This window comes from Microtus ochrogaster, chromosome X (genome assembly GCF_000317375.1).
Source record: "Microtus ochrogaster isolate Prairie Vole_2 chromosome X, MicOch1.0, whole genome shotgun sequence".
In the NCBI taxonomy this organism is placed as follows: domain Eukaryota; kingdom Metazoa; phylum Chordata; class Mammalia; order Rodentia; family Cricetidae; genus Microtus; species Microtus ochrogaster.
In genome coordinates this window covers 23276502-23287973 of record NC_022026.1, presented here as the reverse complement: position 1 = coordinate 23287973, position 11472 = coordinate 23276502, and the positions used below count along the sequence as shown (strand labels likewise).

General features: G+C 37.4%; 1 protein-coding gene across 1 annotated transcript in view; it reads left to right on the top strand.

Moving 5' to 3' along the window:
- The window catches only part of Kif4a (kinesin family member 4A), a 115982-nt gene that overhangs the window by 79098 nt on the left and 25412 nt on the right, over window positions 1–11472 (top strand). Inside the window, exons 19-20 of the mRNA XM_005358641.3 lie at window positions 4261–4344; window positions 5206–5319. Of these exons, the coding sequence (XP_005358698.1) occupies window positions 4261–4344; window positions 5206–5319 (198 nt within the window). The remainder of the gene's footprint in view (window positions 1–4260; window positions 4345–5205; window positions 5320–11472) is intronic.

Genomic DNA, 11472 nt, shown 5'->3' with positions numbered 1-11472 from the left:
GAGTTCGAGACCAGCCTGGTCTACAAGAGCTAGTTCCAGGACAGGCTCCAAAACCACAGAGAAACCCTGTCTCGAAAAAACCAAAAAGAAAAAAACAAAAAAAACCCATGTATGTTGATTAATCCAGCAGCATTTATAATCAAATATCTTTTAGCAGTTTTGCTCCTTCCTCAACCATCAAACAATTTAAAGACAACACGATAACATACAATATCCAGACTCTCTGTATTTTTCATCTTTACGTGGCTTTATTTTAAACTCTATGTCATTTATTTTTAATTTTTAGCTTTTTGAGACAGGGTTTCTCTGTGTATCTTTGGTTGTCCTGGAATTCTCTCTGTAGACCAGGCTGTCCTTGAACTCACAGATCCGCCTACCTCTGTCTCACAAGTGTTGGGATTAAAGGTGTGTTGCCACCAAACCCAACTAGTCTCTTTCTTTCCTTTTTATTTTAAGGACTTTATCCTTTTTCTTTTCTCTCACAAGCCTACATATATTTTTAAACACAGTGTAAACCATTTAGAGGTTTTCTTCATCTGAATTTATCTTTACTGTTTATCTCTCTTTTTCAGACCACATGAGTCTTTAATTTGCTAAACAATAATGGCTAAGATTAAACCTGTGGCTTTGACAGCTGGATCCAACCCATTCCTTAGCTTTCTGAGAGCCTAGTTTCATGGCAAGGTACTCTTTGGAGCCATGTTTATTGCCACAACTTTATGGAGTTTCAAGGTCCCTGACACCAAGAAGCATGCTGTCAGCAATTCATGAACACCATTTAAGTGTTTGGTGGCAGTGCAAAGTTTCGTAGCTAAAGCTGAGCCAGGAAGCCTCTCTTAAATGAGATGCACTTGCCTCTAGCAAAGAGAGCAAACCCAAGAAATTACTGCTACCAAGAAGCCATGCTTGATGCTGTTATTTTTTGTCTAGAATTACTTCCCAAGCTCTCCCAGGTTTTCTGTGTATGCAGTTGTCCACACGTTGGGCACCATTTGTTAACAGAGATTTCTGTTCCGCCTAGTCCCTAAGGTGTTCAGTCCCAATGAAATACACAAAAGTCTACATTAATTATAAACTGATTGGCCTATTAGTTCAAGCTTCTTATAACTTATATTAGCCGATAATTCTTTTTCCCCCCAGGGAAAAAAAGAAATCTCTTTATTTAAAACTGCAGGGTTTTTTTCCTCACTGTGAGTCTACAAGTTTATAGGAGAGAAGAGAACTACCCCAGCCCTGCCTCCCACCATTCTCCTGCCTGGGCCTTTGGTGGAAGGGATTCCCCACACTGACAGACCTGAAGATCCTGAGGATGTCTGAGGGGATCAGAAGGGTTCAGGGCTGAGATGAGACCTTGTTTATGTCTTCACTCATACCTGGCATTCTGCAGCCTCCCTTTTCTTCCCACCCCCTTGATTTTGGCATGGGATTTTAAAAAATGAACAGAAACACTTATTTCTATAGCCCATAATTCTTATCTGTGTTAGCTACGTGGCTTGGTACCTTTTTCAGTGAGGTAGTCACATCTTGCTTCCTCTGTGTCTGGATGACGACTGCAGACTGAAACTTCCCTCTTCCCAGAATTCTCCTATTCTCTTTTCCCCACCTCTACTTCCTATCTGGCTACTGGCCAATCAGCATTTTATTAAAATACAAGTGACAGGATAAAAGACCATTGTCCCACAGCAGGTAAAGGAATTGAGATTTCTTTCTGTGGTAGTGAAAATGTGGCGAGTGTGGTGTTGGTTTTACATCAGTTCTATGAATATGACAAAAACCATGAATCATACATTAGGTGATTAAATTGCATTATGCATTATCTCTATAAAAGCACCAAAAACAAAAGAAGGCTTATCTATAAAACCCTAGGTCATTACTTTACAGCAGTGGATATGCTATATTGCCAAGAATCTTCATTTTGTTCACTTTCATTTTTCCATTGACTAAAACAGTGATTGTATATTATAGTATGCACTCAGCTAATGTTTACTGAATTACCATGGTGATAAGAAATGTAAATATACGTTTCAAAACTGAATCAATGGCCAGGTCACCACCTGGCACACGCCTTTAATTACAGGACTTGGGAGGCAGATGCAGGCAGATCTCTGTGAGTTCAAGTCCAGTCTGGTCTACAAAACAAGTTCCAGGACAGCCAGGACTGTTATACAGTGAAACTCTGTCAAACAACCACAAAAAAGAGTCAAGGAGAGCATCAACAGTTACTCCAGGCTTTTGAGTGAGGCAAATTCTATTTTGCAGTGATGATGGTGGTTTCAGGAGTGTAATCACTGAGACAGAGAGACAATATTAGCTGAGTTGAAAAGAGAGAATGGACTGGAGTTAATAATCAGGGAATTATCTAGCAGAAATGTGAAAATTGAAACCACAGGAATAATATTACTATAGAGATGGGGACTGTATAGAAAAAAGAAGTATAATTAATTCAAGGGCATCCTGTAGAAGGAAAGAAAAAAGAGAAAGCTAAGAATAAAATCTCTTTATTTCACATAGAATAAAATAACAATGAAATTTGTAAGACTGAAAATGGACAAGGATATTGCAATAAGGTTTTGAGAGTGCTAATGATGTTTAGTCTGTTGTCAAAAGTCAGGACTATAAAAAGGACACTAAATTAAACAGGGAAGAGATTTCAGGACAGCAGCAGAACTAATTACAAGTGAAGTGTAAGGACACCTAGAGCACTAACTTCTTTGAGAAGCTTTGTGATGAGAGTGTTGGGTTTTCTTGTGTCACTGAACAAGTTCAGTCTTCTAGCTCTTTAATTCCGTCAACCTCATACTAACACACACCCTATTAAAATAGGCCTAACTACAATTATATTGTATTCTATTTAATTATGTGTCATTTATATTCATTTGTAGTCTTTGAGAATGCTTACCAGATCATCTTCATGTCTACATCCCAGAACCTAGTGCAGTACCTACTGTATAAATTTTATGAGTTATACAAAATGAATAGCTGTCTTCTTCTTTTCCCTAAGACTTCTGTACAGTGGACAAGCCCTCTACCACTAAGCTACAGTCCCCAGTGGTGAAACTAATAGTTCTTTTTTATTCAATTTTTTAATTTATTGTGGATGCAAGATTATTTCAAGACTTTATTCCAGCTTTAATCAATTCACACATGTTATAGTTTTCAGGGTCAGATAAATTCAAAAGGCCAACTGAAAGCCTTATCTCATGCCTCCCATGGCCTGTTTCGTAGAATCAGTATGTTCAACTTTTTTATTGACAATAAATTTTTTATATTCTGATCACCATTTCTCTTCCCCCAACTCTTCCCAGATCCTCCCTGCCTACGCAAATTCATGCCTTCCTTTTCTCTGTTTCGAAAACAAACAGGCAAAACAAACCAGAATAATTTTTAAGTACAAAAAAATGTACACAATAAACTCCCAAGAACATAAAATTGAAGACTAATATACAAGTAAAACAACAGTAAGACAAAAATAATACCAAAACAAAATTAATATGAAACAAAAAGTCCTCAAAAATACCCTTGAGTTCATTTGTGTTAGCCATCTCATAATAGTTCTTGTATTTATGCTGGCAAAGGCATGACTAAAATGGTTGACAATGCCATCCAGATTGGGTAAGCAACAAGTAGAACCAGAAAACTTAATGGATTAAAAAGATAAGGACTGAGTCAAGAAATCAAAGCAGTTAAGTGTGTGGTTGTTTGAAGCGGCTAGTATCCCATAATGTTTCATGATCCTGATTTTTCATCTCTGAGCAAAGAGGATATATTCAGATGAGCTAGATTTGTTCAGAAATGAGAAGCTTCATTAGCTGGAGTTGTCCTAATTTTATAGATGTCTAGCTCTGTGGTAGCTTTCTCCTTTTTTCTGGCCACTGGGTTTTATAACCAATCAGCTCCTAAAGTTGAGGATAAAAGAGTACTGATCTTATCAGTAGAACTGAGTTCTAGCTGTCAGCAGGCACCTATGTGGACAAAGCTTTTCACTGGATGATCTTTGATAATATTTATAATTGACGTAAGTCTGAGAAATGGAGAATTTGCACGTAGAGCAATAAGCTGAGGAAGACAAGGATCTTTATTATGTATGCAAACATAGTTTCTAGAACTTCCAGTTCTTAATTCTGATAAGAGAAGATAAGGCAACTCACAGTATTGCTGTACTGAGACTTAAATATGAAGGACGTCTGAGAAGGTTTCTCAGTTTAAGTTTTCATTTTAGTTAGCTGAACTTGAATTAAGATCTGACTCTTTTGTTATCAGGATCGTAAGAGGCAGTATGAGCTGCTCAAACTTGAGAGGAACTTCCAAAAACAGTCTACAGTGCTCAGACGTAAAACTGAGGAGGTAGGTAAGAAAAGCCTATCCGCTGTACTAAATGCGTTGTCCCTTCCTTCCTTCCTTCCTTCCTTCCTTCCTTCCTTCCTTCCTTCCTTCCTTCCTTCCTTTCTTTCTTTCTTCTTTCTTTCTTTTTAGTTTTTCGAGACAGGGCTTCTCTGTAGCTTTGGAGCCTGTCCTGGCACTAGCTCTTGTAGACCAGGCTGGCCTCTAACTCACAGAGGTCCGCCTGCCTCTGCCTCCCGAGTGCTGGGATTAAAGGCGTGCGCCACCACCGCCTGGCTGTCCTTTTCAAACTAAAACATGTGTCTTAGGGAATAGGAGGTGTCAATATTGGCCAACAATTCTTAAGTCTTTTTCTTTGTTTTGTTTTATTTGGGGATTTGTTTTTTGTTTTTGTTTTTCTGTAGTCCAGGCTGTCATTGAAGTCACTATACAGCCAAGGCCCACCTTGAACTCCTAATCTTCCTGACACTACCACCTAAGTGTTGGGATTATGAACATGTACTACCTTCCAAGCTGTATAAGTCCTAAGTCTTCATCTCTTTTCATCTAGTATGACCTGTGAATAAATAAATGTGTTGAAAACTACCATTTAAATGTGATTTTTTTTAAATTCTAATTTGGATTTTTATTTTCTTAAAAAAATAAAACAGACTGCTAGCAATACATGACATTCCCAGACATTTTCAGCCTGCAGGAGTTCCTTTAAATCTACCCGTCTTGCAAGTTGAAGCAATAGTTATTCATCAGTTATGCCCATGGATATTTTAAAACCTGGGTCCTATAGGAATTCAAACCGAGAGTTTATTTACTGAGATGCTACAAATTAGAATGTTCTTCAACATCACCGTTTCCCGTTGTATTTAGGTAGCAGCTGCCAACAAACGTCTTAAGGATGCTCTCCAAAAGCAAAAGGAGGTTGCAGATAAACGGAAAGAGACTCAAAGCCGTGGGATGGAAGGCACTGCAGCTCAAATGAAGGTATGAACAGCCTGAACTGCCATTTTCCTTACATGCACTTGAGATAGGAAAAATAGGAAATAACTTTCTTTTGATTTAAAAGTAAATATGGAATTTGAAGTTCTGCCTGAAATCCTTATATTTCAAAATATTTATATCTGTAAACTGTTGTCAAAGAACAAGAGTAGAGAATTCTTTCTATCGCTGCCTGTCATAGCTCAGTTTCCATTTTATTCTGGTATAACAGACATATGGTGACTGGTACTTATTTAAAGTATAGATTGATGAAATGCTAGGTTGCATCATACCATGAACCAGGGGTGTAGACTGAAAAAAAGGACAGAGTTTGAGTATTCCTGTCATTCTGCTTTCTGACATTCAACATAGTATGACCATCCACCTCACACTCCTCCCCCCATGCCTTCCCTGTTATGGGGAGCTGTATGTCACTAAACTGTGAAAACCAATCAATTGTTCCGTAAGTTGCTTTTGTCACGTGTTTGAGCAAAGTACTGAGAAAAATAACCAATATACACAGAATCCCCAAATACATTTTTTGGCAAGGTATGGTGGTATACTGGTGACCTAGTAGCATTTATGAAGCTAAGGCAAGAAAAATCATGAGTTGAAGGCAAGTCTTTGCACCATGGAATGTTTGAATCCACTGGTTCATATACATACATTCAGGCAAAACATTCATTTACATTAAGTAAATCTAAAGTTTTAAAATTTTTTAAATTAAAGACCCAAATATAACCAGGCAGTGGTTCCACACACCTTTAATCCCAGCACTTGGGACACAGAGGCAGGTGGGTCTCTGAGTATGAGGCCAGCCTGGTCTAACAGAGTGAGTTTCAGGACAGCCAGAGCTGTTACACAGAGAAACCCTGTCTTGACAAACCAGAGAGAGGGAGAGAGAGAGGGAGAGGGAGAGATCTGACTTTTTGACCTCTTAATCAGCATAATTATTTTCACATTCATTCATATTATTATAACAGTTACTTTTATTGCTGAGTGGTATCTCATTAATTGTATTAATATATCTTAACTTCTCTGGTCACCCATTGTTGCTCATTTGAGCTATTTCCAGTTTGGACTATTACAGATACTACATTGAATACTCATGGACTAAGTTTTTGTGGGAACTATGTGTCTTATTTCTTTTGGGTAGACATCCCAGTCTTGAATGGCTTTCTCATCTGCTTAGTATATGTTTTACCTATTAAACAATTACTTAACTGTTTTCAAAGTGGTTGTACTACTAGCAGTGAATGAAAAGGTCCTTGTTGCTGCATGTTTTCAACAATACTTATGGTATTTCAGTCTTTTAAATTTTATTTATTCTACTAAGTAAATAATATACCTTGTTTTCATTTTCCTAATAACTAAGGATGCCGAGCATCTTTTTATGTGTCTACTTGCTTTTTGTTTTTGTTTTTTGTTTGATTGTTGTTGTTGTTGTTTTTTTTTTTGAGACAAGGTCTCTGCATAGCCCTGGCTGTCCCAGAACTCATTGTGTAGATCAGACTGTCCTCAAATTCATAGAGATCTACCTGCCTTTGCCTCCTGAGAGCTGAGATTAAAGGTGTGAACCACCACACCCAGCCTACTTTTTTGAATATGTTTATTCTGTGAAGTATTCAAATATTTTCCCCACTGTTTGATTGGATTTTGTTTTTCTTATTATAAACTTTGAATTCTTTCTGTAACTTGGATATATCCAATAGATGACCTCTGTTTTATATTATTTTCTCTTAGGCTCTCACTTGCTTTTTTCATTTTTAAATAGAATTGTTGGAATACCAAAACTTATCTTTGTTGAGACAGGACCATGTGTGTTCCTGGCTGGCCTCAAACTCACTGTGTAGCTGAGGATGAACTTGAGCTCCTGATCCTCCTGCTTCCACCTCCTGGGTGCTAGGATTATGCTCTTGGTTTCTCTTCAGATCGTGTAATCTTTCACCACTAATTTCTGGAATTACAGGCATGCACCACCATGCCCAACATAGGCTTTTAATTGATGTTATCCAATTTATTGATTCTTTATGATTCATAGTTTCCATGTTTTACTTGACATCATTAATAAACTCATGTTTGCGAAGATTTTCTCCTAAATATTCTTTTTGAAATGTGTAATTTTAATCATTACATGTAGGCATATGGTTCATTTTGGCATGATACTTCTGTCAGAATTATATATCTGTATATCTATTTGTAGATTCAATTACATTGATCTACATATTTATGCTACTACCAAAATGTCTTAAATGCTATTCCTGAATTTCCAAAACATCAGATAGTATAAGTCCTCATAATTTCATTATTATTTTTTCTTTTCTTTCTTTCTTTTTCTTTTTTTGTTTGAGAAAACTAGGTCCTCCGCATTTCTATCTGAATTTTAGAATTGGTTTTTAAGTTTCTGTCAAGTCTGCTATGAGTTTGATTAGGATTGCATAAAATTTATAGCTAATATGTAAGAATACTAAGGGTTTTACAAAATGAGGGGGCTGGAGAGGTGACTCTGGTTGCAAGCACTGGCTCTTCTAGAGGACCCAGGATCAGTTCCCAGAACCCACATAGAAGCTTAAAACCATCTGTAAGTCCAGTCCCAAAGGATCAGACATCCTCTTCTTACCCATCCAGTACCAGGAACACATGTGGTACACATACATACATTCAGGCAAAATACCCATATACCTAAAACTAAATAATTTTTTTATCAAAAATTGATTTCATTTTTTTTCAGTTTTCCCTTTATTATCAAAATAATCTCATGGCTTGATTGTTTTAGCTATTAGGATATAAAATGACATTACTTTTCTTACCGAGTTTATTTTATTAAAGCATAATTGACATAAAGTTGTGTGTGTGTGTGTGTGCGCGCGCGTGTGCACATACGCGTGTTTTATTGGGTAATTTAGTAAGTGCTAAGTATTAAAGCCAAGGCCTTGTGCATGCTGGGCAGGTACTCTACTGATGAGCACCTCCCATACACTGATCTCGATCATGGTTAGCTCTCCTTTGTGTTGGTCTTATAATTACAAACATAAAATATGGGTTCTTTTTTTAAGTTACTTTTTTTACTTAACTTCATTTTATGTGCATTGGTGTGAATGTATCAGCTCCCCTGGAGCTGGAATTGTACAGTTGTGAGCTGTCATGTGGGTGCTGGGAATTGAACCTGGGTCCTCTGAAAGAATAGCCAGTGCTCTTTTCTGCTGAACCATCTCTCCAGCCCAAATATGGCTTATTTTAATGTGATGTATTTAAGATTGAGTCATCTCAATTTTTGTGTATAAGTCCTATTCCAGTGTATGGATTTACTATGGTTTGTTTATCCAATCAATTGTTAAGTGCTTTTAAACTTTTTTTAGGCAAAGGCTGGCCTGGATTGCTCGTGTAGCCCAGGGTGGCTAGTCTAACTTGTAGCACTCCCCTTGCTTCAGCTTCTAGAGTGCTGGAAGTATAGCTATGAACTGCTACACCTAAATAACAATTTTGGATTATATTGGGTTTTTCAGAGCAACAGAACCAATAGACACTAGAGATTTATGAGGAGAAATGGCTCTCATAGTTAGAGAGGACTAAATGTCCCATAGTAGTTCATCTGCATGCTGGAGATCCAGGATATTATACCACACTTGAGTCTATGATAGGAGACTAGTTGTATAACTGTAAGTCACAGGGCAAAGGCTTGAGAATCTGGGGGTGTTGAATTAAGTCCTGGAGTCCAAAGATCAAAGTACTTGGAGCTCTCATGCCCCAACTCCAAGGAAGTTAGTGGATTTGCCCTCCCTGCCTGTCAGTTTTCTTCTATCTGCTACTCCGGCCTGTTGTGCATGGTAGCCACCCACATTGATGATGAATTTTCTCGAATCAGTCCACCTTTTCAATTGCTATTCTCCCCTGAAAACACCCTGACAGATATACTCAGAGAAATGACTTTACTTGTTCTTTAGGTTTCTCTTAATCTAATCAAATCAGAACCTAAAATAAGCCATTACATGAATTAAACTACTACTAGAAAGTTCACATGCAAATTTCTGCATAAGCATTACCTTTCACTTTGGCACACCTAAGAAATGGGATACATCATAATTTCATAGAGAAAACCTACTAAGATTTTACTAGCCATAAAATAAATTTTAGTGTGCTCTGAATGACTTAAGATGGTTTAAGTCTTGTGCAGTATGTTTTTTTTTACCATGATGGAATTAAACTAGAAATGGATATCAAAAAGATACTTAAAACAGCATGGTGGTACATGCTTGTCATCTCAATATCCCATGGGTAGAGGCAGGAGGATCAGAAGTTCAAGACCAGCCTCACTACAGTTTGAAGCCAGCCTGAGTTACATGTACTATATTTGAAAAACTCCCCAGGTACTTAGAAACTAAGTGATATGCTTCTAAATAACCCACCATCAAAGAGAAAATTAACCCAAACTTTTAGAATTTATCTTGAATTGAATGAAAATACATTGCTTTTAAAGGAAAACTTTTCTAGCCCTATGTACCTATGTTAGAAAAAAATGAATGTAAGTCATTGATATCAACTTCTTCCTTGAAGAAACTAAGAAAGTAAAATTAAATACAAACTAAGCAGAAATAAGGAAGTAATAAAGACCAGAGTAAAAATTAATTAATGAGCTTTGTAAAAATTATTACTAATTTTGATAGTTCATACCTATGGTCCTAGAATTTTGGGGATCAAGGCAGGAGGATCACAAAATAAAAGTAAGCCTAGGCTGCATAATAGCACCCTATTTCAAAAAGTGTTACGTTAAACAAAAAATATGTTTATGGTAAAATATATATAAGCATCAATTTTTTCCAAGTTAGCCATCTGTAAGAAGGAGTTGGTTGAGGAAGAAAGGAAGAGTTGGTTCTTTCATAGGCCTCTGGATTTCCTGATCAATAAAAGGTAGAAAACAAAATGTAATTAATAGAAATTTCATAAATTATATCACTGTATATTTTATATACTATAATGCAGATTAAAAAGGAATGTGCTAAATGCCTACTTTGAGAGTTTGACTGAAATAAACAATTTCTCTGAAACATACAAACTGCAGAAGTTTACTGAAGAAGATGCATATAATAACCTGAACAACCTGAAATCAATTTTTGTTGTAAGGAGAGAGGGCCCCTTTGTTTGTCCCTGCCACCCAGCTAGCTTACACCTGAAATAACCACACAGAAACTGTATTCATTAAAACACTGCTTGGCCATTAGCTCTAGTTTCTTATTTGCTAATTCTTACGTCTTAATTTAACCCATTTCTATTCATCTGTGTATCGCCACCTGACTGTGGCTTACCAGCATGATTCTAACCAGTATCCATCTCAGGCAGAAGATCATGGCGTCTCTCACTCTGCCCTCCTTCCCAGCATTCAGTTCTGTCTACCCCGCCTACCTAAGTTCTGTCCTATCAGGCCCAAAGCAGTTTCTTTACTCATTAACCAATGAAAGCAACACATGAAGAGAAGAACCTCCTACACCAAGTTTTTGTGTGTTTAGTATGTGTATATGCAGGTTTGCACAAGTGGGGGATGGACCTTGTGAAGGCATGGGTATCCTGTTTCTGCCTCCCAGGTGCTGGACTTACAGGCAGGCTACTATGCCCCCATCCCTTGCTTTTTAAATAGATGCTGGGAATCTAAACTCCAGTTTTCATATTTCTGTGGCAAGAGATCTAACCACTGAGTCACCTCCCTAGCCCTTGCAATCCAATTTTGAAGTTGAATTTGGTTAATTTTCTTTCTGGTGATGGGAATAGGAGAAGTAGAGGGTGGCCTTAAGTTAGTCATATATGAAAAGATTTATCTTTCCAAGACAGTTGTACTATGTAGGTTTGGCTTCCTGGAGCTCACTATGTAGACCAGGCTTGCCTCATTCACAGAAATCAACCTGCCTCCCATGTTAAAAGGTATGGGCCACTACTGCCTAGCTATGAAAATCTTGATCAATAAAAAAAAAAATTTAAAACCCAGGTGTGCTAATGCACACCTTTAATCCCAGCAGATCTCTGAGTTCAAGGGGACAGCCTAGTTTACATATAGAGCTCCAAGACAGCCAGAGAGACCCTGCCTAAATAAATAAATAGATAAATAACACAACAAAGCAAGCAAGTAAACAACTATGTAGCCCTACAGATCCAGATAGCTTTTCTAGT